The 20,453-nt window shown below is 31.5% G+C and overlaps 1 protein-coding gene across 2 annotated transcripts; it reads right to left on the bottom strand.

The window, feature by feature from the left end:
* Positions 1-8,209: 8,209 nt before the first annotated feature.
* On the bottom strand, positions 8,210-9,271 carry LOC121262484 (WEB family protein At2g17940-like). Of its 2 annotated transcripts, none has more exons than XM_041164972.1 (2): positions 8,947-9,271; positions 8,210-8,846 (listed from the first exon to the last, which is right to left on the bottom strand). In XM_041164972.1, the coding sequence occupies exons 1-2, from the start codon at positions 9,106-9,108 to the stop codon at positions 8,355-8,357; spliced, it is 654 nt and encodes a 217-aa protein (XP_041020906.1). In that variant the 5' UTR covers positions 9,109-9,271; the 3' UTR covers positions 8,210-8,354. The 2 variants fall into 2 exon arrangements, with proteins under 2 accessions (XP_041020906.1, XP_041020907.1); XM_041164973.1 differs by having other exon boundaries at positions 8,950-9,269.
* Between the last annotated feature and the right edge of the window lie 11,182 nt (positions 9,272-20,453).

Raw genomic sequence — 20,453 nt, 5'->3', positions numbered from 1 at the left:
TTTAGTGATGACTGTCAATTAATGAGTTTGATTACAGTGATTAGTGATTTTCTTGAAATTTATTTTTTTATTGTGCCGTGTGGTATTTGGGTCTAGGGTTAGGGATTGTGTTTTCTGGTTTGGGATTGTGAAATAGTAAATCGGTGATGAACGGAAAATGATTGAACACCATGTTGATTGAACACCATGTTGTGACTGTGCAGTGTGCATTCACAGATTGAAGATGTTTTATAGATTTTGCACAATGAACAATCGGTGGTTTTTGTCATTTTGAAGATATAATTTGATGAATGTTCATAACTTTATTAACAAATGACAGTTGTGTTATAAATTTATTGACAGTTTTGTTGATTGACAGTTTTGTTGAAAGTAAAATAATTTGTGATGTTTATTAAAAGTAAAATAATTTGGGATGTTTATTTATGATGTGTTATAAATAATTTATTATGTTTATTGACAATAAATGTTCATAATTTATTGAAAGTAAAATAATTTGTGAGATTTATGAGCGATCTAAAATGTAGATTAGAATCTTAGATTTGTGATATTTGCCACGTTGTAAACTAGCTGTTGTGTAATTGACAATTCAATTGTGTTGATTTTTTTGTTGTTTATTGGTTTTACATGTTAGATGGATTCTTCGTCAAGTCTAATTGATCTTGATTTGAACTCCCAAATACCAAAACCCCCTGCTTCAAGTGCCCCTAATAGTAGTAATTGTCTACTTCTTAAGAAACGGAAGGGGAAGGATCCTTCAATTATTTGGGACCATTTTGTAAAAGTTGAGGGTTGTTCCGTAGATAATCCTAAAGCCAAGTGTAATTATTGTGGTAAGATATACGCTTATCACTCGAAGAGGAACGCAACTTCAACCATGCAAAACCATCTACCTTCATGTCCCAAAAATCCTCATAAACATGGGCCTTTAGATAAATACCAAACAACATTGACAGGTGAGGTATCCTCGGAGAGGTTTGGAAAGAGTGATAATTCTTTAAGAAATCTTGTAACTCATAAATATGGTGAGGAGGCTGTGAGGATGGCGCTTGTGGAGATGGTAATCCTTAATGAATTACTATTTAGAATTGGTGAAGGGTAAGGATTTAAGAAGATGGTTTGGTTGCTTGAACCTAGATTTAAAGTGTCATGTCGAGTGATAGTTGCAAGATATTGTATGAAACTATTTGCATCTGAAAAAGCCAAACTTAAAAAATTATTTAAAGATGAGGGAATAAGGATTTCATTAACTACCGATACGTGGACATCGGTACAAAATCTTAATTATATGTGCCTAACTGCCTATTTCATTGATAGTGATTGGAAATTGCAAAAGAAAATTATTAATTTTTGTTTAATCCCTAATCATCGAAAGGATACCATTGAAAAATATGTTGAATCGTGCTTCCTTCATTGGGGCATTGATAAGATATTTACTGTTATTGTTGATAATGCTAGCTCAAATGATACTGCAATTGCATATTTGAGACATTTTTTTACGAAAAATATGTTGGAGGGAAAGTATATGCACATGAGATGTTGTGCTCATATTCTGAATCTTGTCGTAAATGAGGGTCTTAAGGAGTGTGATGTTGCCATTACAATGGTTAGACATGCGGTTAGATATGTGCACTTCTCCCTTGCAAGATTAGACAAGTTTAAGAGATGTGCAGAAAAGAAGAAAATTGATTGTAAAAAAATATTGTGCCTTGATGTGCAAACCTGATGGAATTCAACTTACATGATGTTGGAGGCTGCTGAGAAATTTGAGAAGGCTTTTAGGAGAATGGAGAGTGAGGACTACAATTTTCTTTCTTACTTTAAGGATGAAAACATTGGGCCTCCTAGAGCTGACGAGTGGGAGACAGTGTGGATTTTTGTGAAATTTTTGAAGACATTTTATGATGCTACTTGTCGATTTTCTGGTTCTTTACATGTCACGGCAAACACAAGTATTTTGAAGATTTGTATGCTCCAAAAAGAGTTGGTTAGACTGTGTAAGAGTGAGAATAGTTGTTTGATGAGCATGGACATAAGCATGAGAATGAAATTTGATAAGTATTGGGGTTCATTGAATAAGATGAATTTGTTATTGTTAATTGCAGTTGTCCTTGATCCACGTAGTAAGTTGGAGCTTCTTACTTTTCACTTGAAAAAAATTTATGATCAGAATTGGGCTGAAGATTTGTTGTCGAGGGAGAGACAATTATTATCAGACATGTATGCGGAGTATAATACTACGTTCGGTTCTTCCTCGAGTAGCAGAGAACATGTTTCCCCTCTGGCATCTGCACTTCCAAATGATGCTGAAGACAATCATGAGTCTGCACTTTTTTATGAGTGGTTGCTAACATTGATTGCCTCTGAATCTACAGCTACCAAAATAGAGATTGACCAGTATTTATCAAATAGTTGTGAGGCATTCAGCCATCTTTTCACTTGTTGAATTGGTGGAAAGTGAATGAGCCTATCTATCCTATACTTGCGAGGATTGCATGAGACGTGTTAGCCATGCCTGTTTCTACGGTTGCATCAGAGTCCTCATTTATTACGGGAGGTTGTGTACTCGATCATTTTCGGAGTTCTTTAGCTCCGAAAACTGTTGAGGCACTTATTTGTACTCAGAATTGGTTGCGACATCCGTCAACGGCAATTGATATTCAAGACTCCATAGATAATGTTAAGAGCTTTGTAGTAGAATCTGGTAATGTGTTTTTCTCATTCAATTTTCATATTCATTTATTTTTATAATTTAATTTAAGTTTTTTTCATTATCCTAATTTATTAATATTGATTATTTGGTGTTTTTCTTTAAAGTTAGGAGCATCATACATCACAACTATTGATGATTGAAGAGTAGAAAACTACAGTTGAAGAATGAAGATTTTCTAGGTTTTATTCAAGAACAATTATTATTTGTTGCTTACTTCTTTAAGACAATTTGGTTTTGTTTGTAATGTGTATTAAACATCTAGTAGAGTTTTTTTTTTATTTATCTAGTAATTAGTAATTTAGTATATAAAATAATAAGACTATAAAATATAAGTAGTATATATGTAGTAGTTATTAGTTACTAATAATATATACATGGCATGATTAAAATTAAAAAGAAATTGAATAAATAAAATTAATTTTAAAAATTCTGCAAAAAAAAGTCTAAATGTAAATGATTTTGAATAACAAATTGAACCCAAAAAGAGGTTGAATTGGGTCTTAAAATGGCCCAAACAGAGTGGCTCAAACCGGCCCAAAAACTATGGCCCAAACCGATAAACCGACTGTGAACAGGCCGGTTTTTCCTCCCAGATCGGTCGGTTTCGGTTTGGGCCCAAAACCGAACCGATAGGTCGATTTTTCAGCCCTAGATTTTTTGTTGTTTTTAGGATGTGATATTAGTATTAATATTTGACTCTTTAATATCTCAATCCGTAAATGTTTTTTGTTAATATGTAATTTTATTTTATAAAAATATTAACTTTTTTTTATATATTATTGGTTTAAATACTGATAATCAAATAATTTATCATGAATTCAATTGTAATTGTGAATGATTTATAAAGTTATTCATGTGTTATATATGGAATCACCATTTATATTAATCGGGTTGAAATAGTTAACGTAATAAAAGTGTAACCTAATAAAAGTTAAATATTAAAAAACTTAAACAGTTTGCATCGTATTGTCTATTATTTTCATGTATCGTATTAAAATTTTAAAATATGATCCTTTTAATTAATTGAAAAGATACAAATACCATCAACACAAATTATCAGCCCTAGTACATGAATCACACTTGACTGTCGGAGGTCCGGTCAGGACGCTGTGGCCAGGTCTATATATCTAGCGTAAGTCCGGGTCCCATTTACAAAGATCACCCACCGAGTTTGAGGAAAATCCTAGCAAAGGGCCCGATCCGACGATCCAACTTCTCAATCGATTTGGGATCCTGGCCATCGCCATTTCCGACTAACTAAAAACTGGGAATGAAACATTTAACTTGAATCACAAAGTACTGAATTATTGCTAGCTATTATACGCAGCATCTTGTTGCACAGAAATGCCTGCAGAATTAATGCACAGATCTTGATAGATCCGGACGTGGATGATGTGGGGAGCACTTTTCATTGTGATCTTAGGATTTGAACAGAACACATCCATTCTCCTCTCATGAATTTAGAACACAATATTGAAGTTTATGCAAGAAGACAAGCTGGGGTACACACAGAACTAATTCCCATTCATTTTGACGATTATTTTCGAGTAATAATCGAAGAACAAGTCCAGAAAACACATGAGGATCGAGAAATTAAGGAAAAAAAAAATCTACCCTTTCTGCACATCAATTTACAGAATATCTCTATGATCTGTATCTCACACCTGCCATGACAATATCAGTGACAGTAAACTAACACTCAACCTTAATCTCAAGCAAAGAACCCAAAAAACAAAAAAAGAAAAGAAATGGGGGGCAAAATAAACATAACCTCAAAACTAAATCATACAAGTAAATTAGGCCTCGGGTGACGCATGAATGGAAGAGCTACTAGCAGAAGAGTCGCGGTTCTCCTCGTCGTCTGCAGAAGCCTTCTTCTTTATGAACTCGATGCAGTCGGCGACGGCTTGGCTGTGGTGAGAGTCATTCGGATAGCAGCATCGTCGAGTTTGTGCGTCGGCGGTGGATCCGGTACCGTGGCTTGTGGCCTTGGAGAGTGCGGACAGCATTATCAAGCGGAGCACGGCCTCCCGGAAACGCTCCAGCAGGGTCATTGGAGATAGGCCCTTTATGTTGTTCTTGTTGGCACAGGCGGCGGCAGCGTTGCCTCTGAGCCTGGGGATGCAAAGGCTGCTCTTCGGTTTTCTGGGGCTTGATGTAGGTTTCTCCATTATCTGAGGTTGTGAATTTCGTTGGTGGCATATGGGGTCTTAATTTATAGGAGAATCTAATACACATGCAAGGACAAATCTTAGGTACGTATCTTGTTCAAGTGCTTGGCTGGTTAGCGGCTTCCGCCATGTGAATGGAAACCGAGCAGCTTGTTAGAATATGATCGGTACTCATGTTTGACGAAAATATGTATACATGATGACCTTCTTCGTACAAGTTATTACGTGATTTAGCTGTTCTCCATGTCAAATAGTCATGACAGACCTATAGCTAGCTAGCAGCTTGGTTCTAAATAATTTGTAAGTTTGCGTCTTATTGATTAGTCGATGATTTTTCATATTCACATATTGGGGAAGCTTTACACAAATTTGGAGTTTATCTAAGAAGATAAAACATGGATTGAAATTGATCTCTATAGTTTTTTTTATCGAATTTTAGAAATTATAATGAAAGAGATAGACACATAAATTAGATCATGACCGACCAGTACACAATATTTATAACTATAGTCTATTTGAATAATTTTATCGAGCAACATTAAATACTTAATAAATATTATGACATCTACGTACTTCATATATGTATCTCGACCTCTTTAATTCCCTGATCTAAACTCTAAAGTTTCATAAAAAAATTTAAAACAATCCAACTCCATGAAAGACATATGTTTGCACAGTTTCTGATATAATATATATACATACGTATATATAATATATATATTAGGAAGAAAATAGCGCCGGATCAAATAATTAACGCCAATTAATTAATAGCCAATATAATAAATTAAGGCTTATACTAAATAATGATCATGTGGTGTTAATTAAAACTAGAACTTGCAAAAGAAAAATCACAACGTATCCGAAATTAAAGCTGGAAATTAGGGTAGGAATGATCAGTGGTAATTAGTCAACACGAAGAACGAAATATATATAAGGCCTGCTGCATGCAATTAAGCAATAAACACAAGGTTGTTTGGGGAGTCGTGTACGTACATTTCTCCTGTTATGTCTTATATGACAACTAAGCTGTATGCATAAAAAAGTATAAATTTACATTAATATGCCGTATAGCTAGTTAATTACAGATCATGCAATAACCAAAGAAGAGTAATAATAGATATAATTTGAAATGAAAATAAAAAAACAATTTCTGATCATTAAAAACACAAACGTATGAATTGCGCAAGAAGTTTATTTGGTTAAAAGGCCATGTGACTTATGGAGGATATAAGACATATTGCCTATCCTTACTTTTCACTCACTTCCTCTTGTATTTTACTCGATCGAGTAGCTCTTCTCGGTTGCTCAACCACTTATCCTTGAGGCTACCTACCAATTTCCAGCTTCTTTCGTGTGGCCTAGCATTAATGATCTATAGGAGCTAAGGGCGGGCATCTCCCGCAATGCAAGCTGCATTCTTCGCCACCACTCGAGAAGTAAAAAATTCGAGTCCAGGCTGAAAATACATGATGCATAGATATATAATAAATAGTGGTCTAATGACAAGGGCCAACGATGGAAGCTCAGGGTGGAGCCGTATGATGCGGAAGAGAAGGTTGGCTATCAAAGAGTTTCTAGTCTTCATGACTCCCTTTGGAAGAGATCAAGCTGCCATTATGTGAACATGAATAGAAGATAAGACATGTTTAACAAGTATCAATCTTCATATAGGTGCCAGCAATCTTTCAACACAGCCTTTTATTTTCTTTTTTAGTTTGTGCAAGTCCTGCTTACTCATTTTGAAAAAGTGGAATCCATCGTTACAAAATAATGTTTTCATATAAATCTCAAATTTATCCCTTTTTTTTTAAAGAATTATACCGGATTTATATATTTTAAAACTGTAAATATCATTTTTCACTTAAGAAATAGTCATATAAAATCACTCTTATAATATATATTTATTAAACATTTAATATTATCTCAAAAACTTATATATATATATATATATATCGTAAGTCACGTCCTTCATATACTTATCTTTCTTTCATTTTATATATGCTATAATGTTCGGACAAAAACCCTAAAATTTATAATCATATAAATATTATGTCCTAGCAGCTTTTTGTCCTGATTGATATGCTACGTAGTCGCAATTCACATGGTTACACGTGAAGGCCGTTAGTTAAATTATTTTGAAGGCGCTCATTTGTTCTCAACCGAATCATCATGTGGAGGGTTAAGTTCTTTTTCTAAGCCTTAATAGATATTAAAGTTGATGATCATGATCATGATCATAGCTAGCTGCTAGATAGACAGCCTAGACTCGTACATAATATGTATCAAAAACTCGATGCGTTGTGAATGTTACGTATTTTTTATATATTTTATTAATGTAATTGATTATTATATTTTTAATATAAAATAATTATTTTGACCAATCACATCAGTATTAAAGTACATAATAAATACGTAAAAGTAAATATATATAACAAAACTAGATATATATATATATATATATATATATATATAATATACACACGGCCATGCATTTTAGTTAGTCATACATACATACATACATATATGTATGTATGGAGGCCAGCATCAGTGTACTCATTTTTAGTTCATTCTTTTGTTGCAGTACATGATGACCTTAATTAATTTTTAGTACTCTTTTTGTTTTGTTTTTACCCAGAAAGCTGATGTTAATGTCTGTTATCGGAACTACATGCCAGTCTTCGAAACAAAAAATGATGACTATCAGAATAGGAATCTTAAGTAATCCAAGTGCATGATCTGGTAAAATTGTTGATGCAGAAGGAAGAGAGAAATTTCTTGCATCTATTTACATTATAGAGTATTAATGCTAGATATAGATTTATGATGTACAAACACGTGTAATCTCTTTAAAAAAAATAAAGTCTATTATTAAAAAATAAATTTTTTATATATACGATTTTCAAATTTTTTTATTATTTTTAAAATGAGTGCGTACGGTGCTTACAAACTCTAAAACTGTATAAATCATTTGCCTTGCAATACAATTGTCGGGGTATATTTGTTTAATTCGCTTTAATTTTCAGTAAAATTACGAGTTACCATCATCGTTTTTTAAGAAATAAAAATAAAAGCTAAATTTTTTTTTGTGCGGAAATTTATTAATTATTGTATTTTCAAATTCTAAATTGGTATAATTCCTTAATGAGACTCTTCTTGATCATGAATCTTCTTGATCAACGAGCAAACATGGCCCATATATAACTACTGCAGAAGGTAATGTTAAATATGTATATCTGGTCTATATATTTGGCAGCACATAACCATAGAGAATAGGAAGAATCTCTTCAAAACAAGAAAAAAAATTGTAGCTTTTTTTTTTTTTTTTTCTATGTATGATATGAAAAAAAAAAAAAAAATGGCATTAATGGCTTTGTAAAGATGATTCTGACTTCAAGTATTACTACTTATATATGACTAACATGCATGTGTGAAGGAACTTTGCTTATTCAGCCAGTACTAGAGAGACTCAAGCTCTATTCATGGCTTCCCTTCTTTCTTGAAAAAAGCCATCCTATGAGTGGTATCAAAGACTTCTTCTTTGTCTTCTTAATAGAAGGGGATCTCTCCTGAAACTGATCGTCTTCAGCAGCACTGATTATAACCTTAGCCAGTGAAGGAGGGCTTGCAAATCTCACGTATGATCTCTTCCTCTGGAACTCCTTTGCTTCTTCTGTATTTTGTGTCTTGATCTGATCAACTTTTATTGCATTTTCGATGAACTTGAGGTGTTCGATCTGATCAGTTTCAGCCTGCTGATCTTTTTGGAACTCCATTACCTTCTTCAACTCACGTATTTCTTTCTTAGCTTGTTCCAGCTCTTCTCTAAGGGATTTTATGCACATTGCCATGGAGTTACCTTCTTCTCTAGCTTTCTGAAGGCTTTGCTTTGTTTCTTCAAGCTCAGCTGTCAAGGCTCCAAGCCTAGATTGAGCATTCCCAGTTTGACCACTTGCTGAAGCTCGTATCTAACATATATAGCAATTAATGTAAGTTAATAACCCAAAAGAAAAATACACCATAAAAGCTTAGAAAAGTATGAGAGAGAGAGAGAGAGAGAGAGAGAACCTCTTTGAGCTGCTTGGAGTAGATTTCACCGGCCAAAACCCTTTCTCCGAACAACATGACAGCTTCTTTAACAGAATTGAAAGGTGCTCGGGTGTCGATCTCTGCACGGTGCATGACCATTACTACTCCTGCACCCCGATCTTGATCTCTGCTCTTCTCCATCTCTACCAAGCTAGCATGCACCACTTTTCCAAGAAGTAGTATTACAGCACAAAAATTAATTTAACTTGAAGAAAAAGATGATGAATGAATTATATATGAACGTGTTGTGGGGGACAATAGTCTCCTTTTAATACAAGTAAGCTGGGATATTGATCAATTAGCTAAGTTGTTGCTAATGGGGTGTGGTGCCCATTTTTTGCTTCCTTAAACTAATTTAAGTTAATAAATTAGTTAGTAAAAGTCATTGGGCGGGCATGCTGCTGGGGTTGGATTTGTTTCCTTTGCGTCCACTTCACTGGTATTTTGTTGAATGAAGTTGACATTAATGGTGGTTGGGGGGCTATCTTCATTAATTCGTTAGTTCAATATAATGTGAAAGCATTATACCCTTAGGCGGCCTTTGATTAGGACCTCCCTTCTAATTTCTAGCTAGTACCATCTTATAGATAACTCACCCATGGGCTCCATTTTATAAACTTTGCAATAAAATATATAGATCAAGCTCTTATATATATATATATATATATATATATATATGATACGATACGATACGTAGAATCAGAATATGATATATAGAATTTTTTGAATCAGAATATGATATGCAGAATTTTTCTGAGTTAATAATACGGAGTTGTCGATACTCGAAGAATAACATATATAAGACTATATATGGCGTATTAGGCACAAAAATCATTAAGTATGTCCCTTATTATCTCTAGACCTAACTACTTGAAAATATGCTTAAAATATTTTTTTAATCAATTTGAAGAGAAAAAGGGCTATTAGATTTATAAGCTTGTTGGAAATGTTTAAGGAATATTACAATCATGAACAGAAAAGAGTAGTTAATGTGTAGTATAGAATGGGGTCTCGGAGCTAATGATTTGGATGAGGTCCACACTTTTGTCTCTATTCATCAATCCATCCCTCTCAAGACTCAAACTCAAAATATGTGGCCTTCATTAATTCCACCCATGCATTCAGGTTGTAAGTCGACATCTCTTGATCTGCTTTTCGATCAAACTTGAGTAAAAATCTGAGTGTCTTGAATATTATTAAAGTTTCGTTTGGATATTAAGAATATTTTAAAATATTTGTAAATTATAGTAATATAATTTGTAAAAAGTAATGAAATAATAATTAATAGTTTGTGAACAGTAATAAATAATTTGAGAATATTTAAGAGTAATTGTGTTCCCAAACAGACCATAAATACTCAATAAGTATTTTTTTTAACCTATCTTTCTCATGTACACAATAGGAAGGAAGAAGATATTAACCAATACATTATTTGAAATTTGGCAATTACTTGTTATAGTTATCATCAGCCAAACAACCCCTTACAGTATTTATTGTTGTTTGAGATTCACACAGATAGATAATAAATATTTTAAGACCTAATTTATATGTTTATATCTCTCACTCTAACCCTAAGATTTGTTATAATTTTTTAATTCAATAACAACATATGGAATCCATTGGATTTTTTATTTTTTATTTTTATAACAAGAACATAATATTAATGAAAAAGACATTACAGACAACTATCAAGCCAAATTGCTTGAGAAATAAAATCTAAAAAACCATCACGCCACATCTCAATAGACTCAACAGACCACACATGTCTGGCTAGTCTATGAGCAACCTATATTAAATTAAGTCAAGACAAATTCGAACAAATGTGATCGAGCTTTATAATTAGCATATATATTTGTCTGAACTCGACTTGAACTCAAATCAACTCAAATACCTTAGTAGGACTTGATTTGCTAAATGTTAATTATGTTTAAATTTGAGTAAAAGAAAAATTAGATTATCTTACTTTAATTATATTTATAATTTTTTTTAATGAAACAGAAAAATATTTAGAGAGTTTATTATTTAATGAAAATAAAAGATGGCTAGCTAAAATGAAAAAGATGAATTTTCTACCTAAATTTTCGCCAAAATTTAACCACTTTCACTACCAATACTCTAACCCCAAGCATTTTACACTCGGCTTGACTACCATGCTTCGCATGGCTGATGATGGGTCTCCAAGGTCCCCCAATGCAGGCCAACTATCGGATAATCATCCCTCTTGGCTGACCGATCTTGCTGTTCTTTCACATTATTTCTTTCCTTGATTTAGACTAGGGATGCAAATCGGTCACATCACTTTTTTTGGATCAGATCGGATCGAATCGAACATTCATAAGGATTGGATTGGATTGGACCAATAGCTATTGATCCGGTCGGTCCATTTTATCCGGCATTTTTTTTTAAATCAATTAATAAAAAAAATTATTTAAAATATTAAATTAAACTAAGTGATTTATTAATGTAGATTATGTAACAAACTCAATAAAAAAATATTTTATATGGTCAATGATAATAAATTAGATAAAAATTACATTATTAATTTATATAATTACTATATAATTAACTAATTGATATTATATATTAGTTAATTCATAGAATATTAACAAGTGTTAATAACATATTTAAAATTTTATATTGTTAATAGTGATAGGTTAGATAAAGATATATATAAAATATTATTAATTTATAGAATATTAACAAGTATTAATAACATATTTAAAATTTTATATTTTTAATTGTACAATTATTATATATATAATATATATAATTTTTTTTTATTCGATCTAGTCTGAAAAAATCTTGGACCGTGGACTAGGCTGAAATTTTTCAATCCTCTAAAACATAGACCGAGTCTTTCGGTCCTCTAAAACATAGACCGAGACTCGGTCTATGTTTTAGAGTACCGAAAATTTTTTCAAAAGAGACTCGGTCTCGGTCCGGACCGGACTATTTACCACCCCTAATTTTGACAGACCCTTTCAGAATCTTCAATCTGTTTTGAAAAACCATTCGAACGAGAAATATTACAAACCCGTTACCGTAAATGTCAACCATATGTGACAGGACTCAGGGCCCATATCTTATTTTATACTCACAGTCCATCGAGGTAGCCCATATCACACCTAGGCCCCATAGGCTCATGGCCCATATTTGTTCAACGAGCTCCTGCTCAAATCATATTTAGTAGGTCTCATATCCTTTTTTCAGCAAGCTCATGGCACATTTTACCAGACTTATAACACGAGATTCATGGCCCATATAATTTCGTTGGCCACATGCTCACTCTCAACACATATTTTTATTAGGCCAGGAAGCCGAAGTCTGCCAAATTAGGCCCAAGACCCAAGGAGCAGGGAAAGTCTAAGTTGGACTCATGGCCCACAGTTGACCTTTACTACGTGAAGGGCCCAACTTTCTTCAAGGATTCAGCTGGGCTAAATCCATAGGCATAGACATTCACAGGGCCAGTGGCCTTGACTGCTAAAGATTTTGATAAAAAAAATATTTGATTTACAAATGGATCTCACTATAATTGATAGTAACTCTCTTCATTTTTTTAACATCTTTTCAATTTTATTTTATTTTTTTTGAAAATAAACTTCATTTCATTTAATGAAATTGAAGTTACAACTGTGATTAATAAATACAAAAAAAAACCTAGATTACAAGCTAAACTACTCATCTATTTGGGGCTCCACTGCACACAAATTTCTTTGTAATGGGTATTGTCTTAACTTCTAAAAGTTTTCTTGTAATTTGTTGGACTTTTGGACTTTTAATTTACACTTTTGGACTAATTTTATTCTATAACAGATTTTTCTATTTATTGCAGATTTTTTTTTTCCAGATTTTTTGTAGTTATATTTATAGGCTTGTAGTAGATTTTTGAAAAAACAATTTTTAGTAAAGCAGATTTTAGTAAATCAAATTCTTTTATTAAAACAGATTTTTTTAGTAGTGCAGATTTTGTAATAGGAACAGACTTTTAGAACAGATTTTTTGAAGCAGTTTTTTTTATTAACAGAATTTTATTTTTTAATGACGAACTTACATTTTAAAAAATCGGACTGGACCGAAAACTGGTAAAACCGGAGATACCAGTTTAGGAGGGTAACAGATGCGTAATCGGTTTTGAAAAATACAAAACCGATACATACCGATTCGGTCCTGAATTTTATCCAAAACCGAACCGGATCAATTACACCCTTAAGATCCGATATCGTTGACCTTAGAAAACGCCGCACTTGACAGCAGTAGAACCCTTTGTGTAGTGGCACGTGGAGGCCATTCACGCACTTTGACCCATGTGTATGGATCACGCGCTGCTCCTTTTGACAAAATACCTTCAATAATTTGAAAGATCGACTACTTGGAAACTCTGCAGTAGGGCATGTGGTGATCGTTGGCCACCAAAAATTATCAAAAACCGCTTCTCCATGCTTTAAAGCTAAAAAAATAAAAATATCGACTAGAAAATTAAATACTTTAAGAAAACTGCATCTGGAGGTGAGAGAGCACCCGTCCGGGAGGTCGGTTTGGATTTCAAGAGAAATATTTAGGGCCGGGTCATGACAGATTTTTTAAAGTGAATAATTGACAGAACATCTTTTCAATTGAATAATACGTATGCTGTCTATTCACAAGCGTGCAAAATATTAGAGGCTATGGCATTTTGTCGCAACACTCTAGAAAATTTTGCTCTCCATTCATTTTAGAAAATTAAAAAAGTTGTTCTTGTTTTTTCTATAAGCTCCTCTCTCTCTCTCTCTCCTTCCTATTGTACGTATTTGTTTTTTATCCTTTTTCTTTTTTTTTTTTTATCTTTCCGTTGATTAATATTAAATGAAAAATGCTTGTTCTACAGATGAAACCCACCCAAAGCAGCCACTGATTCCTTTTTTTTATTTTTTTTTTAGTGATTAAGGAAGTATTTTTAAATAATATTATATTTTTTTAAAAAAATATTTAAGGTATAAAAAAAATGTATGAAAAAAAACACATTTACTCTGTTTGATGGCCTTCATCTGTGTACGTAGCATTGTCCATATTCAATATACCATTTTACGATCGGGGAAAGTCTATGCTTGCCACCAGACTACATATGCCAAACGTTGATCTACAAGATAATTTGCGAATAATTGTTATCGTCTAACAGCTTATTTCTATCTTTTAAAATGACGTCTTTTTTTGTAGGATATAGATGAAGATCAAGAAATTGGTCGTAAAAATTTATTTTTTTCTTTTTTATCCACCACTTTTCACTGTTAATACTATTCTAGAGTGTTTGTTAGAGAATCTCACCCCTTCCTCTTGTATCATCTTTTCTAATAAAATATATTTGTTTGCTTAGAAGAAGAAAGAAAGAAAGGAAGGAAGAAAAAAAAAACCAGTGCATCAGACTCATGAGTCGCTAATACTGTGCGTCAACTCTACGCATCATTACGATTTTCTAACTCTTTTAACCACATGTGGTGTGTGGAGGTTGGGAGGTTGTATAACATTGCTTAATTCCATAACCTTAGAGCTTTGAGACCAACCCCTAAACCAAAATGTGGTTTGGAGAGCAACCGTGGGGAGGGGATCCCTCTCCCCAAAATTGCTAGCTTTTTTTCTTCTAAAAAAAATAAACTTAATTAGTTTTGTTTTTAATTTTTTAAACTATTTTATCTATTTTTGAGTTTTTTAAGTTTTTATTTTATTTTTCTGATTTTTATTTTTTTAACAACGGTTTCATATGTTGCGTTCTTATTGATTGCCACGTGGCAAGCTTGCCACTAGATAAATTGATAAGAGATAGACAAAATGGTCTAATTGCACAAATTTGCATACCCAGTGAGTAAATTATAAAAAATTAAAATCGATTGAATGATTTACAAACAGGCTAAAATCCAGGGACTAATTTTATAATTAACCTACAAAATGATCCTCGTGTAAGCTTTAGTCCCAAAACCTAAGGTAAATTTATCACATATGCAATAATATACTAACTAGTATTTCAACGTCTACTTAGAGGTGGCAATTTGTGTTTTTGTATCATGTTCGTATCGTGTCAAGTCATTAACATTCGACTACATATGTCAATCTAAACCCGACCCGTTAAGTTAAATATGTCAAACTTTTAAATCCTAACCCAATCTATTTAGATAACGGATCATGTCGTATTAGTCATTTTGATCCGTTTAATAGTTAATAGGAAATAGGTAGACACAATATGACTTATCTAAACTCATTTTATTTAAATGGGTTAAACTAATACGCATAACTTATTTGAATTGATTAACAAAATTTCACATAAAATTTAAAATCTATATTTATTAATAGCCACAATATTTTTTTTTAAAGAAAAGAAGATCACTACCTATTAACAAAAAAATATCAATATTTTTTAAATTTTAACATATAATAAAATCAGTATTACAAATCCTATAATAACAAATATGGACATAGGTCAAAATTACAATCTCAACAATAAAAATATAAACATAATGAGAAATACCAATATTACAACTCAACAAAAATAAAATTATAATTTTGAAATAAAATCTAAACGGATCCAAACAGGTTGATATCGGGTTAAGCGGGTTGGTCCGTTCATAAATCGTGTTTTAACAGGTCAATTTCTTTTGACCCTAAGCCGTTAAGATCATACACAAATTCACAAATCTTGTATTGTATTCGTATTAAATTCACGGATCGTATCACACCTTACATCTACCCACCTCTCACAATAGGGTATAGGTGAGATGTGGAAGAAAAGCCCTCTCGCAATCCCGCTCCACGTAATTGGGGTAAGGACCCAACACATACAAAATATATTTCCCATGAAAAAAGTTGAAGAAGACAATCCCAAGAACATGAACTAAATTAAGACTAAAGTCAAAAGGTTAAGTTAGGTTGAAATCTCTTTGGAGGGGACCAATGTTAATTGCATTTTTCAAAAATATATATGAAAATTCTTATTTTTAATGGTTGATTTGTTGTTCAATTAGTATACCTTTCTTTTGTTGTGACAAAGGAGAAAGTGAGATAGTGGGTTCTAATTCTTATATAGAGAAATTTTCTTTTTAAAAAAATAAAAAAGAAAAATAGAAATTGTAGATCTAATAACCACCAAATGAAGTATAAATCCTTCATAATGATACAAATTGCTGTAAAATGTGAGGAATGTACGTTGGGTATATTATTATAAAATTATAAATACCGTTTGAGAAATTTAAAAAAAAAAACATAAAACAAAAGAAAACCCATATATCTTCCACTAGTTTTTGAGAGCCAGCTTCTAGAACCAATAAATAAATAAATAGTGATTGGTAGCTATAATGCTCTATTTTTTTTTTCTTTGGGCATGTAGCTATAGTGCTCTACCTACGACTAAGAGTAATCGCTCGAGCATTAGCATAAATTCGATAGCAGTTGGAGCCGAACTAATAGAGCCTAGAGGGGGCATGGACCCCTGATTAGAGGTGACAAACTGTTATATTCGTGTTCATGTCGTGTCAAGTTATGAACATTTTATTATATAGGTCAATTCAAATATAATCTATTAAGTTAAACATGTCAAATTTTTAAACATTAACCTAATCCATTTAAATAACAGGTCATATCATGTTACTCATTTTAACCTGTTTAATAATTAATTAAAAATATATTAACACGACATGACTCATTTAAACTCGTTTGTTTTATGTAAATGAGTTTAACTAAAATATATAATTTCACATAAAAGTTAAAATCTATATTTATTAATACTCACAATATCTTAAAATATATATATATATATATCAATATTTTTCAAATTTAAACATATAATAAAACCAATATTACAAACAATACAATAACAAATATGAATATAGGTCTAAAATTACAATCTCAACAGTAAAAATATAAATATATTGAAAAATACCAATATTACAATGTAATAATAATAAAATTTTAATTTTGAAATAAATTTAAATATGTCAAAATGGGTTGATTTCGTATAAAGCACGTTGACCTGTTTATAAATCGAGTCTGGTCAACCCGTTTTGACCCGAACCCGTTAACATCAAACTCAAATCCACTAATTTCGTGTTTTGTTCATGTTGGGTTCACGGGTTGTATCACATATTGACATCCCTACCCCTAACCTCCTAAAAATTCTTAAAGAGCTCATTCGGTTTAATTGCATCAGCTCAATTTATTTATATGAAACAAATCAAATGGATTGAAATAGATTAGTGGATCATATCCAATCAATTCAGTAAAAATTAACTACTTAAAGCATTAAGTGGATCGTATTACCTGTTATTCATATATGTTGTGTTAGGATTTTAGGATCTGATATGTTTAACTAACCGAATCGTGTTTGAATTGATCCATATAATTTAATACTCATGACTTGACACGATATAAACATGACTTGCGAACGCTAATTGTCACACATAATATTATATGTATTTTTCACTTCTTTTCTTGATATATTTTTCGAACAAAATGCATACTATTCCATATGGGTCCACATATACACTTATAATCACCATGGTATTCATTTTAGGCTCCAAAGTCAAATCTCTAGTTCCACTCCAGTTTGGTAGGATTGAACACCGACTAAATCGGAGTCAGTATTTAGGGAATCCGATTCCAATTCTAATTTATCGGATCAAAGTTGGAGATGAATTGATTTCGATTTTTGTTCTTCATACTTAGCCAATTTTTAAACAAGATTTACATATAACAAATCATTTTTTTAGACTTTCAAGTTTCAAGTTTACTATAAACATTACAAAAAAGAAAAAGAAAAAAGACTTTAGATAAGAAAAAACAAATAATATAACTAAAAATATTTCATATGTTATGCAAAACTAAAAACTAAAAATAAAGATTCAAAGAAAATAAAAATATGCAATAGGCCCTTTAGGCTATTCTAGATATACCATCATTGAGAACTTCATATTAGAGTTTAATAAAAATCAATTGAAAACAATAAAACGATTGTTCAATCATATAGCCATCATCTAATCATTCACTCATGAATAAGTTATAAATAGAAAACACAACCAGCCATTCAAATACAAATGAAATATTTTATTAGAATCTAGTTACATGCTACTATATTAGAAGCATAAACAAATACAATAAAATTTAAAAATACTAAAATACATGAAAAAGTCTAAAACAAAACAAGAAATAGAAGCATAAGGACAAAAAATAAAACATAATATAAATAAAGAAAAAAAATTGAGGGACTATAACATGGGGTGGAGGAGGAATTGACTCCGACCAGAGGAGATGGGACCAGTAAGTGAAGTGGACAGATGAGGGTAGATGAAGAAATGAGAGTAAGCTGGTACTGGATGAGATGAGTTGAAAGGGAAAAAAAGATTGAAGTACCAATTCTCTCTCTCTCTCTCTCTCTCTCTCTGGATGGAACCAGAGCTTATTGCCTCGAGAGTAGTGTTACATAGATAAATATATAAATGAATTACATAAAAATAAATCGATGACGTGGTTTTATGCGATCTATTTTAGATCTATTTTACGATAAAAATAATTTTATAATTTGATATACCACATCATATCATGTCATTTTGTGAGTATATTTTTATATAATCTCTTTGTAGTTATAATATTTCTCGTCTCGAGAGTCAAATGGCGTTGACATGTATAATCTACTGATGGATTATTGTATCTTGAGTTTCAAAATAAAAATAAATCTATTTAGAAGCATCTTTATCAACATATTAAACATATTATTGATGTGAAAGTATATCATATTAACTTACATAAAACAATATTAGTACTTTTACTTTACTACTTTTTATAAATACAACGGATCTCGTAGTAAGTGGTGTGTTACACATAGGCTTGTAAATAGTATAACCTACATTTTTGGATGAAAATGCTATATTTTTTGAGATGAAAGTAGTTATATTATTTTTCTTTACAACTACATAACAACTTTGTTAATGTAAACAAAACTCACATTTAATTAAAGAAAATATAAAATATGTATTCATATACACCGATCAAATATGAACCTTTAAATATAAAACCAACTCACATTTAAGATGTCTCAATCTGAGTGTATTAACCAATAATCAAATCAAAACAATTTCATAGAATTGAAATTCATTTGCTAATTTTAAGATATGTAAATAAGGAAGACTGTTCCATTCTTTTTTTTTTATACGTAAATTATAAAATAAAAATTTTATAGTAATTGTGTTGAATGTTTTAGCAACTTATCAACTATATAAAGAGGAATTATAATTTTGACAGGGGCAAGCTTTTTTTTTTTTAATTATATATGTCCAATAAACTTGGTTCATGACAGAAAAAAATAAAAAATTGGTTCTCTCTCTCTCTACAAAAACTCTTTTGCCTCTCTCTAGAAAACAACCCAAACCTTCACCCGCCCGCCTGCGGCGGGCGGGAATAGCTATCTCAGCTCCTCCTCTCATTTTTTATTTTTTTTTAAACTATTGCAAGTATTGTAACGATGTATTTGTTTGGAGCATCCATCTCTTCTTTCTTTATCTCTGTTTTTAAAACAAATTAGGGAAAAAAAAGCATCCAACCCTCCATTTTTCTTTAAATAGATGTTTGAGTTTTACTTTCTATAGTTATTGTTTAACAATTTTGATATTTTTCTTAAGTAGTTGGCTTTTTAGTTTTATATTTTTCAATTTTTAGAATGGTTTATGTTGTTTTTTGTTTCATTTGTGTCATGTTAGGTTGTGTTTTTTTCTTAATTTTTAGTAGTTGTAAAATTGTCACCTTTTTTTAGTTATTTTATGTTCATTAAATCTTTTTATATCTTTCTTTAGACATATAACATTTCACGTGTAGATTTGTACATCTAAAACGTCCCATGTGACTCAAGTTAGTGGACCATAAAATTTGCAACTTAAACTTGGCCCCTTGCAATTTTGGAACATAAATATGTGAAGGTGCCTGATGGGTCAGCAACAGTCACTCCAGGCTACGACGTATGTATTTGGTTAATCAATACCATATTATAAATTATATTTTGAAAAAAATGTTATTTGCAGTATTAAAATATGTAAGTCTTACACATTCTTTTTTTAAAAATAAGTAAATCTAGGACCCACATAATTTTTTTTTTTAATAGTGGACTACACATTTTTTAAATTGAGTGTGTGTAGCTTGCACACCCTAAGATTGTATCTAATATTAATTACTCTATATAATCTTAAACTGTGAAAGTCATGCGTACTCTTTTTAAATGAATGGTAAAAATTTGTGACCCGCGTAAATTTTATTTTATTATTATTATTATTTTTTTTTTGGTGAAAGCCATTTTTTTCAAATGGAGTGTGCATGTCGATCATTAAGCACCTTGACCTCTTATCAACCACAACAATGTGTTCTTCAATTTTTTGTGGCTTAAATGAAAGTTTTTCTCATGCTCGTGGTCAAATCCTATTGATGGATCTACTGCCAACTATCAACAAGGTTTTTCTCTTATGGTGCAAGAATAGAGT

The sequence above is a fragment of the Juglans microcarpa x Juglans regia genome, chromosome 4S (assembly GCF_004785595.1).
Source record: "Juglans microcarpa x Juglans regia isolate MS1-56 chromosome 4S, Jm3101_v1.0, whole genome shotgun sequence".
Classification (NCBI taxonomy): Eukaryota; Viridiplantae; Streptophyta; class Magnoliopsida; order Fagales; family Juglandaceae; genus Juglans; species Juglans microcarpa x Juglans regia.
Note: the sequence above shows the minus strand (reverse complement) of the source record. Positions and strands in the feature narration are given on the sequence as shown.